Source organism: Cuculus canorus, chromosome 36, assembly GCF_017976375.1.
Source record: "Cuculus canorus isolate bCucCan1 chromosome 36, bCucCan1.pri, whole genome shotgun sequence".
NCBI lineage: Eukaryota > Metazoa > Chordata > Aves > Cuculiformes > Cuculidae > Cuculus > Cuculus canorus.
In genome coordinates this window covers 654,394-678,605 of record NC_071436.1, presented here as the reverse complement: position 1 = coordinate 678,605, position 24,212 = coordinate 654,394, and the positions used below count along the sequence as shown (strand labels likewise).

The 24,212-nt window shown below is 58.6% G+C and overlaps 3 protein-coding genes and 1 long non-coding RNA gene across 6 annotated transcripts in view; 1 reads left to right on the top strand and 3 right to left on the bottom strand.

Annotated features, from left to right (window-relative positions):
- Positions 1-14,008, bottom strand: part of COPS6 (COP9 signalosome subunit 6) — a 147,958-nt gene extending 133,950 nt beyond the window's left edge. Inside the window, exon 1 of the mRNA XM_054052754.1 lies at positions 14,003-14,008. The gene's annotated coding sequence lies outside the window, so the exon portion shown is untranslated. The remainder of the gene's footprint in view (positions 1-14,002) is intronic.
- LOC128849996 (uncharacterized) lies at positions 74-465 on the top strand. The gene is made up of 3 exons (XR_008447519.1): positions 74-131; positions 173-213; positions 378-465. It is a non-coding gene; the product is annotated as an uncharacterized LOC128849996 (long non-coding RNA).
- Positions 238-6,369, bottom strand: LOC128849987 (fibroblast growth factor 11-like). The gene is made up of 6 exons (XM_054052762.1): positions 6,284-6,369; positions 3,354-3,575; positions 1,901-2,011; positions 1,138-1,241; positions 850-1,048; positions 238-477 (listed from the first exon to the last, which is right to left on the bottom strand). Exons 2-6 carry the CDS (start codon positions 3,544-3,546, stop codon positions 407-409), a joined length of 678 nt encoding a protein of 225 aa, XP_053908737.1. The 5' UTR covers positions 3,547-3,575; positions 6,284-6,369; the 3' UTR covers positions 238-406.
- NLGN2 (neuroligin 2) lies at positions 9,517-23,365 on the bottom strand. Of its 3 annotated transcripts, none has more exons than XM_054052746.1 (6): positions 22,983-23,365; positions 19,248-19,276; positions 17,862-18,033; positions 15,611-15,796; positions 14,029-14,818; positions 9,517-10,428 (listed from the first exon to the last, which is right to left on the bottom strand). In XM_054052746.1, the coding sequence occupies exons 1-6, from the start codon at positions 23,086-23,088 to the stop codon at positions 9,549-9,551; spliced, it is 2,163 nt and encodes a 720-aa protein (XP_053908721.1). In that variant the 5' UTR covers positions 23,089-23,365; the 3' UTR covers positions 9,517-9,548. The 3 variants fall into 3 exon arrangements, with proteins under 3 accessions (XP_053908721.1, XP_053908720.1, XP_053908719.1); XM_054052744.1 differs by having other exon boundaries at positions 9,519-10,428; positions 17,862-18,011; positions 19,228-19,276; positions 22,983-23,190; XM_054052745.1 differs by lacking the exon at positions 19,248-19,276 and having other exon boundaries at positions 9,518-10,428; positions 17,862-18,011; positions 22,983-23,364.
- Between the last annotated feature and the right edge of the window lie 847 nt (positions 23,366-24,212).

The following is a 24,212-nucleotide window of genomic DNA, read 5'->3' as shown; positions in this document are numbered from 1 at the left end:
GGTGCGAGGTCACCACTTTGGGGTCAGAAATGGCCGATTTGGGTGCGAGGTCACCAGTTTGGGGTCAGAAATGGCCGATTTGGGTGCGAGGTCACCACTTTGGGGTCAGAAATGGCCGTTTTGGGTGCGAGGTCACCAGTTTGGGGTCAGAAATGGTCGATTCGGGTGCGAGGTCACCAGTTTGGGGTCAGAAATGGTCGGTTTGGGTGCGAGGTCACCAGTTTGGGGTCAGAAATGGCCGTTTTGGGTGCGAGGTCACCAGTTTGGGGTCAGAAATGGCCGGTTTGGGTGCGAGGTCACCAGTTTGGGGTCAGAAATGGCCGATTTGGGTGCGAGGTCACCAGTTTGGGGTCAGAAATGGCCGATTTGGGTGCGAGGTCACCAGTTTGGGGTCGCAGGTTCGGGGCTACGTGGCCTCGGGAGGAGCCCCCGGCGGCTCCTCCACCTCATGCAGCGATGGCTCCCGGTACAGAGCGACTGTGGGACAGCGGGGCCCTGACCCACGGCTGCCCCACGGCTGCCCCATAGCCCTGTACCCACACTCACCCTCCAGCAGCCGGAGCGGGAATCCCAGCCCCATATCCTGAGCGGATCCCACATCCCTCTGCTCCACATCCTGCCCCATATTCACCCTCCAGTGGCTGTGGCAGGAATCCCAGCCCCACATCCCTCTGCCCCACATCCTTCTGCCCCACATCCTTCTGCCCCACACCCCTCTGCCCCACACCCCAGCCCCACGCTCACCCTCTAGCAGCTGGGGCAGGAATCCCAGCCCCACATCCCGAGAGATCCCGGCCCCACATCCCGGGGTGGGGGGGATCCCAGCCCCACATCCTGCCCCACACTCACCCTCGAGCAGCTGGGGCAGGAAGTGCGCGGCCGCCTTCTCCTTGCGCACGCGGTGCCCGGCCATGGGGCGGCCGTGGCGGTCGAGGCCGAGGTACCAGGCGCGCCCCGAGCGCCGCTGTCGGTACAGGGCAGAGGCGTAGAGCACGTGCGAGCCCTCGAAAACGCCCTCCTTGAAGCGGCACTCAGCCGTGAAGTGAACCTGCGACACCCCCCACGTGTGGGGCAGGACAGATAGAGGTGGGGCTGGGATCCCTGGCGATGTGGGTCAGGGATCTATGGGGCACTCACGGAGGCGTAGACGAGCCCGGCGCCGCTCATGGCGAGGTAGCGGCCGGCGCGGAGGCCCTGGATGGCGACGACGCGGAGCCCCACGGGGATCAGGTTGAAGAGCGCTGGGGGACAGCTCTGAGCCACCAGTACAGCTCCCAGTGCTCCCAGTGCCCCCTCCCAGCCCCACCTCTTCTTAAGCCACGCCCACCCCCATGCCCCACCCCTTCCACAAGCCCCACCCCTCTGCTGAGGACTCGCCTCCCGGCCAAGACCACCCCATTCCCTGGTTCCACCCTTGCCACGCCCCTTTTGAGGAAACCACGCCCCTCTTTAGGCCACGCCCACTCCATATCAGGCCCCTTTACTGAGGGCCCGCCCACGCCTTGCCCAAAGCCCCACCCCCTTTCTGAGCCACCCCTCATTCCCTGCACAAGCCACACCCTCTTATGGAGACCCCGCCCATTCTGTTATTAAGCTCCACCCACATCAAGCCTCCTTTAGAGCCCCTCCCCCTGCATAAACCCCGCCCCTTTGCAGAGGTCCACCCGCTCCCTGCCAAGCCCCACCCCCGGTTAAACTCCGCCCCTCTGCATAAGCCACGCCCCTTTGCTGAGGCTCCGCCCCCTCTGGCTAAACCCCGCCCCTACCCAAGCCCTGCCCTGCCTAAACACTACTCATGGTCAAAAGCCACGCCCTTTTATAGAGGCCACGCCTCCTTTATAGAGACCACGCCTCCTTCACATAGACCACGCCCCCTTTTGCAGAAGCCCCGCCCACTCACTGCCCGGCCCCGCCTCCTCGCGGGTTCCATCCACTCTGCCGTCGGGGCCCATGTGCAGGAAGTGCCCGTGGCCGCAGCGCAGTCTCGCGACGGCGCCTCGAAGCTGCGGCTCTGGGGTGGGGGGGACACACAACACCCCACTGACCCCCAAAACGACACCCAACCCCCCCCCCCCCCTTCACCCCCGATACGCCCCAAAGCCCCCCAGGACACCCCCACCACCACCACACACACACACACCGGGGTCACCAAACCCCTGCAGGAACCCCCAACTCACTTCTGAGGCGCCCCCCCCCCCCCCCAAAATCCCTTCAGGACACACCCCAACCCCCTTCAGGACACCCCCAATACCCCCTCCAAATCACTTTAGGACCCCCCAAATCCCTTTAGGACCCCCAAAACCCCTTCAGGACACCCCCAAACCCCTCAGACCCTTTCAGCCCTCTCCCAAACCCCTTCAGGACCCCCCCAAACCCCTTCAGGACCCCCCCAAACCCCTTCAGGACCCTTTCAGCCCTCTCCCAAACTCCTTCAGGACCCCCCCCAAACCCCCAGACCCTTTCAGCCCTCTCCCAAACCCCTTCAGGACCCCCCAAACCCCTTCAGGACCCCTCCAAACCCCTCAGACCCTTTCAGCCCTCTCCCAAACCCCTTCAGGACCCCCCAAATCCCTTCAGAATCCCCCCAATCCCCTTCAGGACCCCCCCAAAACCCCCAGACCCTTTCAGCCCTCTCCCAAACCCCTTCAGGACCCCTCAAAACCCCTTCAGGACCCCCCAAAACCCCTCAGACCCTTTCAGCCCTCTCACAAACCCCTTCAGGACCCCCTCAAACCCCTTCAGGACCCCCTCAGTACCCCCACAGACCCTTTCAGGCCCTTCCCAACCCCCTCAAACCCCTTCAGGACCCCCCCAAACCCCCAGACCCTTTCAGCCCTTTCCCAAACCCCTTCAGGACCACCTCAAATCTTTTCAGGACCACCCCAAACCCCTTCAGGACCCCCCCAAACCCCTCAGACCCTTTCAGCCCTCTCCCAAACTCCTTCAGGACCCCCCAAAACCCCTTCAGGACCCCCCCAAACCCCTCAGACCCTTTCAGCCCTCTCCCAAACCCCTTCAGGACCCCCCAAAACCCCTTCAGGACCCCCCCAAACCCCTCAGACCCTTTCAGTCCTCTCCCAAACCCCTTCAGGACCCCCCCAAAACCCTTCAGGACTCCCCCAATCCCCATCAGGACCCCCCCAAAACCCCCAGACCCTTTCAGCCCTCTCCCAAACCCCTTCAGGATCCCCCCAAATCCCATCAGGACCCCCCCAAAACCCCCAGACCCTTTCAGCCCTTTCCCAAACCCCTTCAGGACCCCCTCAGGACCCCCATAGACCCTTTCAGGCCCCTCCCAACCCCCTCAAACCCCTTCAGGACCCCCCCAGGACCCCCCCCCCCAATCCCCTCACCGGGGGGTTTCTCGCGCGGCCGCCGCCGTCGCCCGCAGCCCCTCACTTTGGCGACGAGACCTCGGAGCTGCTGCTGGCAGAGGGAGGGGGGCCCGGGGGTGCCGGGGGGGCGTTGGGGACCGGGGGGGCGCTGGGGGGGCACCTCACGACCCCCCCGACGCTGCCGGATCAATGAACTGGCCAGAGCCGCCATGGCCTCGCACGACGGGGTGTGAGGGGGAGCTATGGGGATTGGGGGTGTTAAAAAGGGGGGGGGGGGGGGCAGGAGCCTTGCACGAGGGGGGTGGGGGGTTAGGGGGGGGCTACTGGGATTGGGGGGGCACAGGGGTTGGGGGAGTCAAAAAGGGGGGGGCAGCGGCCTTGCACAAGAGCCTCGCACGAGGGGGAGGTGTGGGGGAGGGGGCCTGGAGGTGTGGGGGGGGGATGCACGGGGGGGGGTGGCAACGAGAATCACGTGACTTGCACAAGGATGGAGGGGGGGCTTCGAACTTGGGGGGGGTGGTCCCGTGTCCCTAAGGGAGGGGGGGGGTCCCAGGTCCCAAGGTGGGGGGCGAGGGGGGTCCCCTGTCCCTATTGGGAGTGAATGGGGTGTCCCAAGGCCTCTAAGGGGGGGGGGGGATGTCCCAGGTCTCCTATGGGGGGGAAGACGGGGGACAGGGGGTGTCCCAGATCCCTGGGGGGGTCGGGGGGGGGTGTCCCAGGTCCCTTATTGGGGGGTGGGGGGGGGGTCTCGGGGGTCCCCGTGTCCCGCGGTGCCGGAGGGGGAGAAGGTGCGGGGGGGGGGGGGGATAGAGGGGAGCGTGGGAACTGCGCAGGCGCGCGCAGCGTGAGGGGGCGGGGCCAGGAGGAGGCTCCGCCCCCTCCCCGAGCAGCCCAGTGGATCCCAGAGCAGTCCAACGCAGCTCCAGTGCATCCCAGTACAGCCCAGTACAGCCCCAGTGCATCCCAGAACAGTCCAACGCAGCCCCAGTTTGCTCCCAGTGAATCCCAGTACAGCCCAGTCCCACCCAGTACAGCCCAGCGCAGCTCCAGCCCTCACAAAGTCCCCCAAAATGGGACTTTTACCTCAAAATCCCTCACAAACTCCCCAAAAATGGGACTTTTACCTCCAATCCCCAAACAAACTCAACAAAAATGGGACTTTTACCTCAAATCCCCTCACAAAGTCCCCAAAAATGGGACTTTTACCTCAAATCCCCCCACAAACTCCGACAAAATATGATTTTTTACCTCAAATCCCCTCACAAACTCCCCCAAAATGGGACTTTTGCCTCACATCCCCTCACAAACTCCAACAAAATATGATTTTTTACCTCAAATCCCCTCACAAACTCCACAAAAATGGGACTTTTACCTCAAATCCCCTCACAAACTCCACAAAAATGGGACTTTTACCTCCAATCCCCTCACCAACTCCACAAAAATGGGACTTTTGGCACAAATCCCCTCACAAACTCCCCCAAAATGGGACTTTTACCTCAAATCCCCTCATACACTCCACAAAAATGGGACTTTCACCTCAAATCCCCTCAAAAACACCACAAAAATGGGACTTTTACCTCAAATCGCCCCACAAACTCCAACAAAATATGATTTTTTACCTCAAATCCCCTCACAAACTCCACAAAAATGGGACTTTTACTTCAAATCCCCCACAAGCTCCAATAAAATATGATTTTTTTACCTCAAATCCCCTCACAAACTCCACAAAAATGGGACTTTTACCTCAAATCCCCTCACAAACTCCACAAAAAATGGGACTTTTGGCTCAAATCCCCTCACAAACTCCACAAAAATGGGACTTTTGGCTCAAATCCCCTCACAAACTCCACAAAAATGGGACTTTTACCTCCAATCCCCAAACAAAATCCCCCCAAATGGGACTTTCACCTCAAATCCCCTCAAAAACACCACAAAAATGGGACTTTTACCTCAAATCCCCTCACAAACTCCCCCAAATGGGACTTTCACCTCAAATCCCCTCAAAAACACCACAAAAATGGGACTTTTACCTCCAATCCCCCCACAAACTCCAACAAAATATGATTCTTTACCTCAAATCCCCTCACAAACTCCCCCAAAATGGGACTTTTACCTCAAATCCCCTCACAAACTCCACAAAAATGAGACTTTTACCTCAAATCCCCTCAAAAACACCACAAAAATGGGACTTTTGGCTCAAATCCCCTCACAAACTCCCCCAAAATGGGACTTTTACCTCAAATCCCCTCACAAACTCTGACAAAATATGATTTTTTACCTCAAATCCCCTCACAAACTCCACAAAAATGGGACTTTCACCTCAAATCCCCTCAAAAACACTCCAAAAATGGGACTTTTGCCTCAAATCCCCCCACAAACTCCAACAAAATATGATTTTTTACCTCAAATCCCCTCACAAACTCCACAAAAATGGGACTTTCACCTCAAATCCCCTCACAAACTCCCCCAAAATGGGACTTTTGGCTCAAATCCCCCCACAAGCTCCAATAAAATATGATTTTTTACCTCAAATCCCCTCACCAACTCCACAAAAATGGGACTTTTGGCTCAAATCCCATCACAAACTCCACAAAAATGGGACTTTTACCTCAAATCCCCTCACAAACTCCACAAAAAAGGGACTTTTACCTCAAATCCCCTCACAAACTCCACAAAAAAGGGACTTTTACCTCAAATCCCCTCACAAACTCCACAAAAAAGGGACTTTTACCTCAAATCCCCTCACAAACTCCACAAAAAAGGGACTTTTACCTCAAATCCCCTCACAAACTCCACAAAAAAGGGACTTTTACCTCCAGTCCCCTCACAAACTCTCCAAAATTGGGACTTTCACCTCAACTCCTCTATCAAACTTCCTAAGAATGGGACTTCACCGATGTATATATTCACCAATACCCCCACAATTCCCCCGAAGAGCCTTTTCTTACCTCAAATCCGCCCGAATGTGACTTTTTTACCTCCAATCTTCCCCAAAATCCCACAAAACGTGACTTTCACCCCAAATCCAATCACAAACTCCTCAGTTTCCCTCCCAGTCCTCCCCAGTCCCGCCCAGTTTCCCTCCCACCGCCTCCAGTCCCTCCCACTTCCCTCTCAGTCCCTCCCACTCCCCCCAGTACCTCCCATTCCACCCCAGTCCCTCCCAGTCCCCCCAATTTCCCCTCCCAGTCCCCCCCAGTGCCCTCAGTCCCTCCCAGTTCCCCTCAGTTCTTTCTCCCAGTCTCTCCCATCCCTCCCAGTTTCTTCTCCCAGTGCTTCCCACTCTCTCCCAGTCCCCCCATTGCCCCCCAGTTTCCACTCCCAGTCCCCCCAATGCTCCCAGTTCTCTCTCCCATCCTTCCCAGTCCCCCCCAGTTTCTTCTCCCAGTGCCTCCCACTCTCTCCGTCCCCCCATTCCCTCCCAATTTCCTCTCCCAGTCCCTCCCATTCCACCCCAGTCCCCCCCAATTTCTTCTCCCAGTGTCTCCCACTCTCTCCCAGTGCCGCCCAATTTCCACTCCCAGTCTCCCTATCCTTCCCAATTTCTTCTCCCAGTGCCTCCCACTCTCTCCCAGTCCCCCCATCTCCCCCCAATTTCCACTCCCAGTCCCCCAATGCTCCCAGTTCCCTCTCCATTCCCTCCCAGTTTCCCCTCCCAGTGCCTCCCAGTCCCCCCCCATCCCTCCCAGTTTCCCCTCCCAGTGTCTCCCAGCCCCCCCCGTCCCTCCCAGTACTCCGTTTCCCCTCCCAGTGCCTCCCAGTCCCCCCCCCCGTCCCTCCCAGTTTCCCCTCCCAGTGCCTCCCAGTCCCCCCCCATCCCTCCCAGTTTCCCCTCCCAGTGTCTCCCAGTCCCCCCCCGTCCCTCCCAGTTTCCCCTCCCAGTGCTCCCAGTCTCTCTCGGGCCGCTCCGGGCTGTATTTACACGGGAGCGCTTTGAGCTTAAAAACCCCCCCCGGGGCCGCCCCTCCCCCCCCCCCCCCCCCCCAATAAAAATAGATGCTCTGGGGTGGGGGAGGGGCAGCGGTCGCCATGGCAACGGGAAAAGGGGTACCCGGGGGGGGGGCGGAAATTGGGTCGCCATGGCAACGGGGGGGGGGGGCGGGTGGTACCCGGGGGGGGGGGGGGGGAATTGGGTCGCCATGGTAACGGGGGGGGAGGGGGGTTACCCGGGGGGGGGAGGGATGTTGCAAAGGGGTCGCCATGGCAACGGGGGGGGGGGGTTGTCACCGTGGCAACGGGGTTGGCGGTTGTCATGGCAACGGAGCCGAGTGTCCAGGGTGATGAGTGAGGTCGCCATGGCAACCAGTCCAGTGGTATCCATGTCCTCCTGGTCTCCATAGCAACCGGTGATGGAGTCACCATGGCAACCAGTCTGTCCTCCAGGTCTCCATAGCAACCGGTGATGGAGTCACCATGGCAACCAGTCTGTCCTCCAGGTCTCCATAGCAACCGGTGATGGAGTCACCATAGCAACCAGTCAGTCCTCCAGGTCTCCATAGCAACCGGTGATGGAGTCACCATAGCAACCAGTCTGTCCTCCAGGTCTCCATAGCAACCGGTGATGGAGTCACCATAGCAACCAGTCAGTCCTCCAGGTCTCCATGGCAACCAGTCTCCATAGCAACCGCCTCAGCGATTCTCTCCTCCTCCTCCTCTGGGTCTCCATGGCAACCCCCTCAGTCCCCGCGGTCGCCATGGCAACCAGCCCAGTGGTACCTCATGGGCTCTCCTCCACGTCTCCATGGCAACCGGCCTCCTCCCGGTTTCCATGGCAACGCGGCAGCCATCTCACGCTCCCAAACTCACCCCCCCCCCTCCTCCATCTTCGTCAGCCATTTTGGGCGATGCCGGCGGCCATGTTGGCACTGGGCGGGGGGGGGGAGAGAGGAAGAGGGGGGGCAGCGGGGGGGGGGAGGGGGGGGTCCCCCCATTTTGCTGCGTTTGGCACCAAAAAGCGCAAAAGAAAGACTGAAAAAAAGGGGGTTCGGGGTGGGGGGGGTTCACCCCTCCCCCCCCCAATTGGGTCTCCATTTTAACTCATTTTCGTGGCGGGAACATGCAAAAGGGGGGGGGGACACACCCCCTAATTGCCCCCCAAAACCCCCCCTCGGAGGTTTGGGGGTACCCCAGGCATGGAGGGGGGGGGGAAGGGAGGGTTTTTGGGGGGTCCCATGCGCTGGTTTGCCCCCCCCCCCCGCTTCAAAAAGGGGGTGTCGCTATGTTTTGGGGGGGTCCCATGCGTTCAGTTTGCCTCCCCCTATCATCCAGGGGGGGTCCCCCCATATTTTGAGGGGGTCTCACCCATAGGGGGGTCCCATGTGTCCAGTTTGCCCCCCCCATATGAAAAGGGGGGGGGTCTCCCTATATTTGGGGGGGTCCCTGTTTCTGGGGGGGTTCCCTGGCCTCGAGGGGGCCTCCCCTTGTTCCTGGGGGGGGGTCTCCCCCTTTTTCTGGGGGGGTTGTCCCCATGTTTAGGGGTTCCCTGTGCCTGGGGGGGGGTCTCCCCATGTTTTGGGGTGTCCCTAGCCTGGGGGGGGCGGTGTTTCTCCCCATGTTTTGGGGTTCCCCGTACTGGGGGGGGTGTCTCTGGACTGGGGGGGGGCTCTCCCCATGTTCTGGGGGGGTTCTCCCCATATTTAGGGGGAGTCCCTGTTCCTGGGGGGGTTCTCCCCTTTTCTGAGGGGGTTCCCCCATTCCCAGGGGGGGTTCCCCATTCCTGGGGGGGTCCCCATATTTAGGGGGTGTCCCTCTTCCTGGGGGGGTTCTCCCCCTTTTCTGAGGGGGTTCCCCCATTCCCAGGGGGGTTCCCCATTCCTGGGGGGGTCTCCCCATATTTTGGGGGGGTTCCCCATTCCCGAGGGGGGTTCCCTGTTCCCAGGGGGGGGTTCCCATATTTAGGGGGTTCCCCATATTTAGGGGGGGGGTTCCCTATATTTAGGGGGGATTCCCTATTCCCAGGGGTGGTGTCCCCATATTTAGGGGGGGGTTCCCCATATTTGGGGGGATTCCCCATTCCCGGGGGGGTTCCCAATATTTAGGGGGTTCCTCATTCCCAGGGGGGATTCCCTATTCCCGGGGGGGGGGAGGTTCCCCATATTTCAGGGGTTCCCCATTCCCAGGGTGGGGGAGCCCACATTCCCAGGGGGGGTTCCCCATATTTCGGGGGTTCCCCATTCCCAGGGGGGGTTCCCCCAATTCCCGGGGGGTTTCTCCTCATACGCGGGTGGTGGAGTGGGGGTGGGGCAGAGTGCTGTTATGCCCGGGAGGAGGGGGCAGAAAAGGGGGAGCGGCGGCGGCGGCGGCAAAGATGGCGGCGGGGATCCCCCCCGGCCCTACGCTGATGGTATTGGGGGCCAAAACCGCCACGTCGTCCGGCGCGCGCCGTAACGCCAACGTATAGTCCGGAGGACCCGAAGGAGGTCGTAACGACGCTTCGGGGGGTTCGGAGACCCCCAAAACACCGCCGAGACCCCCCCCGAGGCCTCTTTCGGGGTGTTTGAGCTGTAACGACACCAATTCCTCGTCGCCGCCGTGACCGAGGAGGTCGTTGGGCGCTCCTCGCGCCGAGGGCGGACTGAGGCGTCGCGGCGCCCCCCGAGCGTCGGGAGGCCGTTTGTCCCTCTTGTAGTAGAGCGCGGCGAAGGCCAAGATGTTGAGGAAGAGGAGGGAAGCGCCCACGGCCACCGTCACGCTCAGCTCCGTCGAGTAATCCCGCGAATCGCCGGGAAAGGGAGCGAAACGGCGTCGCCCGCCGTCGTCTTCCTCGGCGTCGGCGTCTTCGTCGGGCGGCGCCGGCGAAGGAGGAGGAGGAGGGCGACGGGTGGAGGGGAGGCGTCGAGGAGGACCCGGAGGAGGAGGAAGGCGAGTGGTGGTGGAGGCGTGAGGGAGTTGGTGGAGGTTGTGGAGGTGGGGGACGAGCTCGAGCCAAAAGGCCACTTTGTTGGCGCGGTAGTGGTCGCGGACGCGCGGTTTGAGGCCGATGTGGAGGTAGCGTTTGTCTTTGCCGTCGAAACGCGTCCAAACCACCTCCTCGAAGCGGTTGGGTTTGGTGTGGATGAACTTGGTGTCCTGCGGGACCGGTTGGTTGGGGTCGCTGCGGGGGCAGGAGGACGCGGAGGGGGGCGGTCAGAGAGAGGGAGGTGCCCAGAACTAACCAAGCAGCTAACCAACCAACCCACCCACCGACTAACCAAGCAGCTAACCAACCAACCCACCCACCGACTAACCAAGCAGCTAACCAACCAGCCGACCCACCAACCAACCACCCGACTAACCAAGCAGCTAACCAACCAACCGACCCACCGACCAACCAACCAACTAACCAAGCAGCTAACCAACCAACCCACCCACCAACCAACCACCCGACTAACCAAGCAGCTAACCAACCAACCGACCCACCGACCAACCACCCAACTAACCAAGCAGCTAACCAACCAACCGACCCACCGACTAACCAAGCAGCTAACCAACCAACCGACCCACCAACCAACCAACCAACCACCCAACCTATCAACTAACCCATCAACTAACCAACCACCCGACCCACCGACTAACCAAGCAGCTAACCAACCAACCCACCCACCGACTAACCAAGCAGCTAACCAACCAACCGACCCACCAACCAACCACCTGACCCACCGACTAACCAAGCAGCTAACCAACCAACCGACCCACCAACCAACCACCCGACTAACCAAGCAGCTAACCAACCAACCCACCCACCGACTAACCAAGCAGCTAACCAACCAACCGACCCACCAACCAACCCACCAACTAACCAACCACCAAACCTATCAACTAACCCATCAACTAACCAACCACCCAACCCACCGACTAACCAACCCACCAACCAACCACCCGACCCACCAAATGACCAACCAACTGACCAACCACCCAACTAACCAACCAACTAACCAACCACCCAACCCACCAACTAACCCACCAACTAACCAACCACCCCACCCACCAACTAACCAACTAACCAACCAACTGACCAACCACCCAACCAACCATCCCACCCACCAACTAACCAACCAACCCACCAACCAACCAACCAACCCACCAACTAACCAACCACTTAACCCACCAAATGACCAACCAACTGACCAAGCACCCAACTAACCAACCAACCCACCGACTAACCAACCACCAAACCCAACACCCAACCTGCCAACTAACCAACCAACTGACCAACCACCCAACCTATCAACTAACCAACCAGCTAACCAACCACCCCACCCACCAACTAACCAACCACTTAACCAACCAACCAACCAACCAACCAACCCACCACCCGACCCACCAACTAACCAACCACCCAACCAACTAACCAACCACCCAACCCACTCACCCAACCCCTCACCCAACCACTCAACCAGGTCGTATAGACACAGGGACATGAGGCTGGAGGTCCATCAAGAAGGAGGGACATGAGGATGGAGGTCCACCAAGATGGAACACGAGAGTGGAGACCCACCAGGGCCATATAGACACAGGGACGTGGGGATGGAGACCCACCAGGGTCATATAGACACAGGGACGTGGGGATGGAGATCCACTAAGGAGGAGGAACATGAGGATGGAGGCCCATCAAGGAGGAGAGATGTGGGGATGGAGGCCCACCAGGGTCATACAGACACAGGGAAGTGAGGATGGAGACCCACCAGGGTCATATAGACACAGGGATGTGAGGCTGGAGGTCCACCAAGAAGGAACATGAGGATGGAAGTCCACCAGGTCATATAGACACAGGAACATGAGGATGGAGACCCACTAAGGAGGAGGAACATGAGGATGGAGGCCCATCAAGGAGGAGAGACGTGGGGCTGGAGGTCCACCAGGGCCATATAGACACAGGGACGTGGGGCTGGAGACCCACCAGGGTCATATAGACACAGGGACGTGGGGATGGAGACCCACCAGGTCATAAAGACACAGGAACATGAGGATGGAGGTCCACCAGGGCCATACAGACACAGGAACATGAGGATGGAGGTCCACCAGGGCCATACAGACACAGGAACATGAGGATGGAGGTCCACCAGGGCCATACAGACACAGGAACATGAAGATGGAGGTCCACCAGGGCCATACAGACACAGGAACATGAGGATGGAGGTCCACCAGGGCCATACAGACACAGGGACGTGGGGATGGAGACCCACCAGGCCCATACAGACACAGGAACATGAGGATGGAGGTCCACCAGGGCCATACAGACACAGGAACATGAGGATGGAGACCCACCAGGGCCATACAGACACAGGAACATGAGGATGGAGGTCCACCAGGGCCATACAGACACAGGAACATGAGGATGGAGGTCCACCAGGGCCATACAGACACAGGGACGTGGGGATGGAGGTCCACCAGGGCCATACAGACAAAGGGACGTGGGGATGGAGACCCACCAGGGTCATACAGACACAGGAACATGAGGATGGAGGCCCACCAGGGCCATACAGACACAGGAACATGAGGATGGAGGTCCACCAGGGCCATACAGACACAGGAACATGAGGATGGAGACCCACCAGGGCCATATAGACACAGGAACATGAGGATGGAGACCCACCAGGGCCATACAGACACAGGGACGTGGGGATGGAGACCCACCAGGGTCATATAGACACAGGGACGTGGGGATGGAGACCCACCAGGGCCATATAGACACAGGGACGTGGGGATGAAGACCCACCAGGGTCATACAGACACAGGAACATGAGGATGGAGACCCACTAAGGAGGAGGAACATGAGGATGGAGGCCCATCAAGGAGGAGAGATGTGGGGATGGAGGCCCACCAGGGCCATACAGACACAGGGACGTGGGGATGGAGACCCACCAGGGCCATACAGACACAGGAACATGAGGATGGAGGTCCACCAGGGCCATACAGACACAGGAACATGGGGATGGAGGTCCACCAGGGTCATACAGACACAGGAACATGAGGATGGAGGTCCACCAGGGCCATACAGACAGAGGAACATGAGGATGGAGGTCCACCAGGGCCATACAGACACAGGAACATGAGGATGGAGGTCCACCAGGGCCATACAGACAGAGGAACATGAGGATGGAGGTCCACCAGGGCCATACAGACACAGGAACATGAGGATGGAGGTCCACCAGGGCCATACAGACACAGGGACGTGGGGATGGAGACCCACCAGGGCCATACAGACAGAGGAACATGAGGATGGAGGTCCACCAGGGCCATACAGACAGAGGAACATGAGGATGGAGGTCCACCAGGGCCATACAGACAGAGGAACATGAGGATGGAGGTCCACCAGGGCCATACAGACAGAGGAACATGAGGATGGAGACCCACCAGGGCCATACAGACAGAGGAACATGGGGATGGAGGTCCACCAGGGCCATACAGACACAGGAACATGGGGATGGAGGCCCACCAGGGCCATACAGACAGAGGAACATGAGGATGGAGGTCCACCAGGGCCATACAGACAGAGGAACATGAGGATGGAGGTCCACCAGGGCCATACAGACACAGGAACATGAGGATGGAGACCCACCAGGGCCATACAGACACAGGAACGTGGGGATGGAGGTCCACCAGGGCCATACAGACACAGGAACGTGAGGATGGAGGTCCACCAGGGCCATACAGACACAGGCCCACGAGGACGGAGTCCCCACCACCGCCGCCGCCGCTCGGTCGCACTCACCCGGTTTTGGCGAAATTGGTCCAATAGGTCATGACGACGGCGCTGAGCATGACATCGTTCTTGGAGAAGTTACACGGGAAGAGATCGGTGGCGCCGACCATGGGGACACCGAAGACGTAGGGGATCTCATCGCCGTGGGCCGCGTCCGCCCACTCGGGTCTGGCGTCCGTTTGGCAGTGGTGGTAAAAGGTATAGAAGTAAACGGGCGATTGGTACTCGGCGTGAAGTTTGGCCGTGGCCACCGCCGGCGCCACCCATTGGTGGTCGGTGAAGAGCGCCAATAAGGTCTTCCTCCTCATCTCTCCGTTGTCGCGATCGGCCCAATCCGTGTACATGAATTTAATGGTTTCCCGGAGGATATCTTTCCCTTCGGGATAACCGTAGAGATTATCCACAAAGTTGGAAATGGTAAAATCGAAATAAGAAGCGGAAATTCCGTCTTCGTTTTCCAAAGAGTCTTCGACGAACTTCAACCCTTCTCCTTGATTGACGCCGATGAGAATGTCATAGTTGAGGAACTCTCCCTGTTGCATTAAAATCTCCGGATCATCCGGAACGACGTCGCCGTCCACCACCGGGCCGAAGGCCACGTGGTAACGAGCGGGTTGGACATCTTGATCCACCAAAAGGCGGAAGGGTTGACGGCGAAGACATTCCACCGCCGCTCCCGTATCGGCACGTTCGCAACCGACCTTCGCCGCCAGGAGACGAGTGTACTTGAGGGGTTGGTAGTTGACCGACCAACTGGAGATGGCCGTGCCGCTCTGGGCAATGGCCTTCTGGAAGAGACCTGAGGGACAACGGAGTCACCAGGGGGGGAACGTGGGGATGGAGTTCCACCATGAGAGGAATGTGGTGGGGATGTGGGGATGGAGTTCCATCAGGGAAAGATCATGGTGGAGACGTGAGGATGGAGTTCCACCATGAGAGGAAGGTGGTTGGGACGTGGGGATGGAGTTCCATCAGGAGAGGAAGGTGGTTGGGACGTGGGGATGGAGTTCCACCATGAGAGGAATGTGGTGGGGGTGTGGGGATGGAGTTCCATCAAGGGAGGAACGTAGTGGGGATGTGGGGATGGAGTTCCATCAGGGGAGGAACGTGGTGGGGATGTGGGGATGGAGTTCCACCATGAGAGGAATGTGGTGGGGATGCGGGGATGGAGTTCCACCATGAGAGGAATGTGGTGGGGATGCGGGGATGGAGTTTCACCATGAGAGGAATGTGGTGGGGATGTGGGGATGGAGTTCCACCATGGGAGTAGGTTCTCCATGATCCCCACGTCCAACCCATGACCTCAGGAGGTTCTCCATGGTGTCCCCAAGACCCCAAGGAGGTTCTTCATGGTGTCCTCAAGACCTCAAGGAGGTTCTCCATGGTGTCCCCAAGACCCTAAAGAGGTTCCACCACGAGAGGAACGTGGCGGGGACGTGGGGATGGAGTTCCACCATGAGAGGAAGGTGGTGGGGACGTGGGGATGGAGTTCCATCACAGGAGGAACGTGGTGGGGACGTGGCGATGGAGTTCCACCATAGAACCAGATGTTTCCTGGAGGATTTGAGGTCCTCAGGGTGGTGGGAAGTACCTTCTGAGTGGTGGGAGAGGATGAGAAGACTGACGCAGGCGGCGCCGGCGCCGGACCCAAAGATGGTGATGCGTTGAGGGTCACCTCCAAAGTGTCCCACGTTCTCGTTCAACCACCGCAGCGCTTGGATCTGGTCCAGGAGTCCATAGTTGCCTTTGGCCGCCTGATCGCCGGTGCTCAGGAACCCTGAGGGGACACCGGGGGCGTCGCCGCGGCCGCTCCACCACCCCATGTCCACCCCGGGAACCACCAGGAGGTTCTCCAAAGTCTCCTCGTGGCTCCATACCCAACCCACGGCCTTGAGGAACTTCTCCATCATGGCCTCAGGACACCAAGAAGGTTCTCCATGATCCCCAGGTCCAACCCATGACCTCGGGAGGTTCTCCATGGTGTCCCCAAGACCCTAAGGACGTTCTCCATGGTGTCCTCAAGACCTTAAGGAGGTTCTCCATGGTCCCCACGTCCAACCCATGACCCTAAGGAGCTTCTCTATGGTGTCCCCATGACCACAAAGAGCTTCTCCATGGTTCTCACGCCCAACCCATGACCCCAGGAGGTTCTCCATGATATCCCCAAGACCCTAAGGAGGTCCTCCATGATGTCCTCAAGACCTTAAGGAGGTTCTCCATGATCCCCACGTCCAACCCATGACCTCAGGAGGTTCTCCATGGTGTCCCCAAGACCCTAAAGAGGTTCTCCAAAGTCTCCTCGTGGCTCCATACCCAACCCACAGCCTTGAGGAACTTCTCCATCATGGCCTCAGGACATCAAGAAGGTTCTCCATGATATCCTCAAGACCCTAAGGAGGTTCTCCATTGTTCCCACACCCAACCCATGACCCCAGGAGCTTCTCCACAGTGTCCCCAAGACCCTAAGGAGGTTCTCCATGATGTCCTCAGGCCACTAAGGAGGTTCTCCATGATGTCCTCAGGCCACTAAGGAGGTTCTCCATGATCCCCACGTCCAACCCATGACCTCAGGAGGTTCTCCATGGTGTCCTCAAGACCCTAAGGAGCTTCTCTGTGGTGTCCCCATGACCACAAAGAGCTTCTCCATGGTTCTCACACCCAACCCATGACCCCAGGAGGTTCTCCATGGTGCCCCCAAGACCCTAAGGAGGTCCTCCATGATGTCCTCAAGACCTTAAGGAGGTTCTCCATGATCCCCACGTCCAACCCATGACCCCAGGAAGTTCTCCATGGTGTCCCCAAGACCCTAAGGAGGTCCTCCATGATGTCCTCAAGACCTTAAGGAGGTTCTCCATGATCCCCACGTCCAACCCATGACCCCAGGAAGTTCTCCATGGTGTCCTCAAGACCCTAAGAAGGTCCTCCATGATGTCCTCAGGCCACTAAGGAGGTTCTCCATGATCCCCATGTCCAACCCATGACCTCAGGAAGTTCTCCATGATGTTCTCAAGACCCTAAGGAGGTTCTCCATGGTGTCCTCAAGACCTCAAGTAGGTTCTCCATTGTTCCCACACCCAACCCATGACCCCAAGACGGTTCTCCATGGTGTCCCCAAGACCCTAAGGAGGTTCTCCATGATCCCCATGTCTAATCCATGACCCCAAGAGGTTCTCCATGGTTCCCTCACGACCCCAAGAAGGTTCTCCACTGTTCCCCCCCCCACCCCATGACCCCAAGAAGGTTCTCCATCATTCCCACCCCCACCCCATGACCCCAAGAAGGTTCTCCACTGTTCCCACCTCCACCCCATGACCCCAAGAAGGTTCTCCACTGTTCCCACCCCCACCCCATGACCCCAAGAAGGTTCTCCACTGTTCCCACCCCCACCCCATGACCCCAAGAAGGTTCTCCATCGTTCCCACCCCCACCCCATGACCCCAAGAAGGTTCTCCACTGTTCCCACCCCCACCCCATGACCCCAAGAAGGTTCTCCACTGTTCCCACCCCCACCCCATGACCCCAAGAAGGTTCTCCACTGTTCCCACCCCCACCCCATGACCCCAAGAAGGTTCTCCATCATTCCCACCCCCACCCCATGACCCCAAGAAGGTTCTCCACTGTTCCCACCCCCACCCCATGACCCCAAGAAGGTTCTCCACTGTTCCCACCCCCACCCCATGACCCCAAGAAGGTTCTCCATCATTCCCACCCCCACCCCATGACCCCAAGAAGGTTCTCCACTGTTCCCACCTCCACCCCACGACCCCAAGAAGGTTCTCCATCATTCCCACCCCCACCCCATGACCCCAAGAAGGTTGTCCATGCCCCCACCCCCCCCGTACCGAGCACGCCGAGCCGGTAGTTCATGGTGACGACGATGACGTTGCCGTAGGCGGCCAAGACGCTGCCGTCAAACATGTTCCCCGTCCCCTCCATGTAGGAACCGCCGTGGAGGAAGAGCATCACCGGCTTCTTCCCACTGTCCCGGATGTCTATGGAGGGGGGGGGACACGGCTCAGGGGCACCACAGACCATGGGGACCCCCTTGGGGACCCCCCCAGCATTGGGGACCCCCCCTCAATGTCACTTTGGGGACCCCCAAAGCACCACAGACCCCCTTGGGGACCCCCCCAGTATAGGGGACCCCCCCTTAATGTCACTTTGGGGACCCCCAAAGCAACAGAGACCCCCTTGGGGACCCCCCCAGCATTGGGGACCCCCCCTCAATGTCACTTTGGGGACCCCCAAAGCACCACGGACCCACTTGGAGAACCCCCAGTATTAGGGACCCCCCCCCAATGTCACTTTGGGGACCCCCAAAGCAACAGAGACCCCCTTGGGGACACCCCAGCATTGGGGACCCCCCCTTAATGTCACTTTGGGGACTCCCAAAGCACCACGGACCCACTTGGAGAACCCCCAGTATTAGGGACCCCCCCTCAATGTCACTTTGGGGACCCCCAAAGCAACAGAGATCCCCTTGGGGACCCCCCCAGCATTGGGGACCCCCCCTCAATGTCACTTTGGGGACCTCCAAAGCAACAGAGACCCCCTTGGGGCCCCCCCCAGCATTGGGGACCCCCCCTCAATGTCACTTCGGGGACCCCCAAAGCACCACAGATCCCCTTGGGGCCCCCCCCAGCATTGGGGACCCCCCCTTAATGTCACTTTGGGGAACCCCAAAGCACCACAGACCCCCCCAAATGTCACTTTTGGGGTGGGGGGGCTGTTTCCATGGCAACGCGGGACACCCCATTCATCATTAATGATGGGGGGGGAAGGGGAACATCCCATTATCCAGGATGGGGGGAGCGGGGAGGGGGGAGAAAGGGGAGGGGGTGTCCACAAAAAGCAAAAAACCCACTAAAAAACACCAAAAAGACCCCAAAAAAAACCCCCAAAAATTCCCCCCCCAAACCCCCCCCCGCCAAGAAGCAAAACCAGCGAAAAACCAACAAAACCCCCCAAAAAAAGACCCAAAAGAGGCAAAAAAAAAAGAAGAAGGGGGTGGGGGCGCCAAAAAGGGGGAGACGAGGGGGGGGGGGAAAAGGGGGGGAAAATGGGGGTGGGGGGAAAAGGGGGGGGGAAAAGGGGGGAGAGGAGGAGTAATTTGGGGGGAAAAAAGAAAAAAAAACCAATTAAAAAACAGAAAGAACCAAAAAAAAAAAGCGAATTTGCCCAAAAGCGGAGGAACATGCACCAAAATACCTGCGTCCGGGGGGGGCCGCGCCGTCCTCGCGCTTTTTGGCGAGCAAACCTGGACCAAAGGGAAGACAAAAAGGAGGAAAAAAATTGGGGGGACCCCAAAAGAAAAAAAAAAAAAAAAAAGGTTTGGGGGGTGGTCGGGAAAAGGGGCGGAAAATAAATGAGCAAAAGAGGTGAAAACGCCCCCCCCCCCAAAAAAAAAATGGAGTGGTTTGGCCCCAAAATGGTCTTTTTTGGGGGGAAAAGAGCAAAAAAAAGAAAAGAATTGAAAGAGAAATGGCCCCTAAAAAAAAAAATGGGGCAAAAAGGGGCAAAAAGGGGCGGGGGGGGGCCCCAAAATGGCGCCGTGGGGGGACGGAGGTGGGGATGGAGAGTAGGATGGGTGGGGGACGTCGGGATGGACACCACGATGGGTGGAGGACGTCGGGATGGAGACTACGATGGGTGGAGGACATCAAGATGGAGATCACGATGGGTGGAGGACGTCAAGATGGACACCAGGATGGGTGGAGGACGTCAAGATGGAGACTACGATGGGTGGAGGACGTCAAGATGGAGACTACGATGGGTGGAGGACATCAAGATGGAAATCACGATGGGTGGAGGACGTCAAGATGGACACCAGGATGGGTGGAGGACGTCAAGATGGAGACTACGATGGGTGGAGGACGTCAAGATGGACACCAGGATGGGTGGAGGACGTCAAGATGGAGATCACGATGGGTGGAGGACGTCAAGATGGACACCAGGATGGGTGGAGGACATCAAGATGGAGATCACAATGGGAGGAGGACGTCAAGATGGACACCAGGATGGGTGGAGGACGTCAAGATGGAGATCACGATGGGTGGAGAACGTCGAGATGGAGACTACGATGGGTGGAGGACGTCAAGATGGACACCAGGATGGGTGGAGGACGTCAAGATGGAGATCACGATGGGTGGAGGACGTCAAGATGGACACCAGGATGGGTGGAGGACATCAAGATGGAGATCACGATGGGAGGAGGACGTCAAGATGGACACCAGGATGGGTGGAGGACGTCAAGATGGAGATCACGATGGGTGGAGAACGTCGAGATGGACAGACGGAAGTCAGAGTGAAGGACAGATGGCCGTGGGATGGACGGAGAACGTTTGGGAGCAGGGGTGAAGGACGATGGTGGTGGACGCCGGGATGGATGTTGGGATGGGAGGAATCGGCCACGGTGGCTCCCCACGAGGAGGGGGTGTGGGCGGCCGGCGGGAACTCGGCCTCGGTGGGGAGGGGCGCCCCCACCCCCAAATCTGCCACTTTTCACCCCGATTCCCCCTTTTCCCATCGGATTTGGCCCATTTCCTCCATTCTCCCCCATTTCTTGTCGGGGGGAGGGGCGCGATTTCCCTATTTCCAAATTTTCCAATGTTCAATTTTCCTCATTTCCTGCCTTATTTTCCTCATTTCCCCCCAATTTTCCTCATTTCTCACACCATTTTCCTCACTTCCTGCCCAAATTTCCTCATTTCCCCCAATTTTCCTCATTTCTCACACCATTTTCCTCACTTCCTGCCCAAATTTCCTCATTTCGCTCCCAATTTTCCTCATTCCCCCACAATTTTCCTCATTTCCCACGCCATTTTCCTCACTTCCTGCACAATTTTCCTCAGTTCCCACCCAATTTTCCTCATTTCCTGCCAAATTTTCCTCATTTCCCAGCCCAATTTCTTCATTTCCTTCCCAATTTTCCTATTTCCCCCATTTTCCTCATTTCAAGCCCTATTTTCCTCATTTCCCCCAATTTTCCTCATTTCCCATGCCATTTTCCTCAGTTCCTGCCCAATTTTCCTCAGTTCCCGCCCAATTTGCCCCCAATTTTCACCATTTCCCACCCCATTTCCCTATTTCCCCTCAATTTTCCTCATTTCACCTCTATTTTCCTCATTTCCCACCCAATTTCACTCATTTCCCACCCAATTTCCCTCATTTCCCACTCTATTTTCCCCAATTCCTACCCACTTTTCCTCAGTTCCTGCCCAATTTCCCTCATTTCCTGCCCAATTTCCCCGGTTTTCCTCATTTCCCCTCAGATTTCCCCATTTCCCCACACTTTTCCTCATTTCCCACCCTATTTTCCTCATTTCCTGCCCAATCTCCTCCGTTTTCCTCATTTCCCACCCTCTTTCCCTCCTCTCCCGCTCCATTCCCCCACTCCCCCACAATTTTCCTCATTTCTCACCCCATATTCCTAATTTCCCGCCCAATTTTCCCATTTTCTACCTCATCCCCCCATTCCCCCTCCAATTCTCCTCATTTTTCACTCCATATTCCTCATTTCCCGCCCAATTTTCCCATTTCCCACCCGATTCTCCTCATTTCCCACCTCACTCTCCCCATTTCCCGCCCAATTTTCCCATTTTCTACCTCATGCCCCCATTCCCCCTCCAATTTTCCTCATTTTTCACCCCATACCCCTCATTTCCCGCCCAATTTTCCCATTTTTTACCTCATCCCCCCATTCCCCCTCCAATTTACCTCAATTTTCACCCCATTCTCCTCATTTCCAGCCCTATTTTCCCATTTCCCACACGATTCTCCTCATTTCACACTCCATATTCCTCATTTCCTGCCCAATTTTCCCATTTTTTACCTCATCCCCCCATTCCCCCTCCAATTTTCCTCATTTTCCACTCCATAGTCCTCATTTCCCGCCCAATTTTCCCATTTCCCACCCGATTCTCCTCATTTCCCACCTCACTCTCCCCATTTCCCGCCCAATTTTCCCATTTTCTACCTCATCCCCCCACTCCCCCTCCAATTTTCCTCATTTTTCACCCCATACCCCTCATTTCCCGCCCAATTTTCCCATCTTTTACCTCATCCCCCCATTCCCCCTCCAATTCTCCTCACTTCTCACCTCATACCCCTCATTTCCCACACGATTTTCCTCACTTCTCACCTCATACCCCTCATTTCCCGCCCAATTTTCCCATCTTTTACCTCATCCCCCCATTCCCCCTCCAATTCTCCTCACTTCTCACCTCATACCCCTCATTTCCCACACGATTCTCCTCACTTCTCACCTCATACCCCTCATTTCCCGCCCAATTTTCCCGTTTTCCACCTCACCCCCCATTTCCCGCCTCACTCTCCTCATTTCCCGCCCAATTTTTCCCGCCCATTTCTCCCCTCCCTCTCCTCCCGCCTCATTTTCCCGCCCAAACCCCTCACTTTTCCCCCTCTTTCCAACCCCCCCTCTTCAATTTGCACCAATTCCCCCTTTTTTCCCCCCATTTCCAGCCTCGCTCTGTGTGTGGGGGGGGGGGTACAGGGGGTGCGGACGGCATCACCCTCTGACCTCCCCCCCCCCTCTCTTTTTTGCCCGATTTCCCCTTTATTCACCCCAATTCGCCTCCGCTGCACCGCTCCATGGGGCAGCCCCGTGGCCACGCCCACTCCGTTTAACCACGCCCATTCCCTATCAACCCTTATTCCTCTCAGCCACGCCCACTTATCTCTAACCACGCCCACTCACTGCACAACCCATACCTTTTGGCCACGCCCACACCTCTCTCTATAATAGAATCCAGGTCTTCGCACCCCGCCACCCAAGCCACGCCCACTCCTCCTTAACCACGCCCACTCTCTTAGCCACGCCCACCCCATAGGCCACCACACAGCCTGTGGTCCAGGCGCTCATCACTCCCGCATCCCTTCCCCCCCCCCCCCATAGCCCCCCCAAAATCTGCGCCCCCCCCCCCAAAATCCCCCCCATCCCGTACCATCCTCGGTGGGAACGTAGAGGTTGAGGTACAGACAATCCTCGCTCTGAGCCGCCACATACGCTCCGGCGGCTTCTAAGTTGTCGCTGAGCCAAAGGGGGAGCATCAAAGGTGGGGGACCCCCCCTTAAATTTTGGGGACACGCCGGGGCGAAAGCCGTAGCGTCTCTGACCCCCCCCCAAGCGGCCGGCGCTTCGGGGGGGGCCCAACGTCGAGGGCCGAGAGGGGGTGCGGCGTAAGGGACCCCCAAAAACGCTTGAACGGGGCCGAGGAGTTCGTTGCTGAGGTCCCGACGAGCCCCTCGCAAACGGCCGTATTGTGTGGGAACCACTGGAAAACGGGGGTCCGGGGGGGGGGTCCCCACCTCCTCCTCCTCCGCCTGGGGCTGGGGGGGGTTGGGGTTGAGGGGTGCTGGGGGGGGCCCAAAGAGCCAGGGCCAGCGCCAACGCCAGCGGGGGGGGCGGCATGGCGGGATGGGGCGGGGGGGGGTGAAGGGGGGGGGGTGTGGTGGGATGGGGGGAGGGGGGTTATGGGGTGCTGGGGGGGGGGTGAGCCATGGGGGGGCTGGGGGAGGGAAATGGGGGGGGGGGATTTGGGGGGTTACAAAGGGGGTATTGGGGTACAGGGGGGTGGGGGTCACCAGGTGGGTATTGGGGTACAGGGGGGTGGGGGGCAGAGAGGGTACGGGGGGGTTGGGGGTCACCAGGTGGGTATTGGGGTACGGGGGGGTGAGGGGGTTACAAGGTGGGTATTGGGGTACGGGGGGGGGGGGGCAGACAGAGTATGGGGGGGTTGGGGGTTCACAAGGTGGGTATTGGGGTACAGGGGGTGGGGGGCAGACAGAGTACAGGGGGGGTGGGGGGGTTACAAGGTGGGTATTGGGGTACAGGGGGGTGGGGGGCAGACAGGGTACGGGGGGGTAGGGGGTCACCAGGTGGGTATTGGGGTACGGGGGGGTGGGGGGCAGACAGGGTACGGGGGGGGGTTGGGGGTCACAAGGTGGGTATTGGGGTACAGGGGGGTGGGGTCAGACAGGGTACGGGGGGGTTACAAGGTGGGTATTGGGGTACGGGGGGGTTTGGGGGGGTTACAAGGTGGGTATTGGGGTACGCGGGGGTTGGGGGCAGACAGGGTACGGGGGGGTTACAAGGTGGGTATTGGGGTACGGGGGGGTTTGGGGGGGTTACAAGGTGGGTATTGGGGTACAGGGGGGTGGGGGGCAATGGGGTA

Coding starts and splice junctions, on each gene's coding strand:
- LOC128849987 (XM_054052762.1), bottom strand. CDS start 3,546: ATGGCGGCTCTGGCCAGTTCATTGATCCGGCAGCGTCGGGGGGGTCGT. Junction 2,012..3,353: donor GCCGCGCGAGAAACCCCCCG/GTGAGGGGATTG, acceptor CCCCCACCCCAG/AGCCGCAGCTTCGAGGCGCC. Junction 1,049..1,137: donor CCGGGCTCGTCTACGCCTCC/GTGAGTGCCCCA, acceptor GGGGTGTCGCAG/GTTCACTTCACGGCTGAGTG.
- NLGN2 (XM_054052746.1), bottom strand. CDS start 23,088: ATGCTCCCCCTTTGGCTCAGCGACAACTTAGAAGCCGCCGGAGCGTAT. Junction 14,819..15,610: donor CCTCTCCCACCACTCAGAAG/GTACTTCCCACC, acceptor GTTGTCCCTCAG/GTCTCTTCCAGAAGGCCATT. Junction 10,429..14,028: donor ACCAATTTCGCCAAAACCGG/GTGAGTGCGACC, acceptor CTGCCCCCGCAG/CGACCCCAACCAACCGGTCC.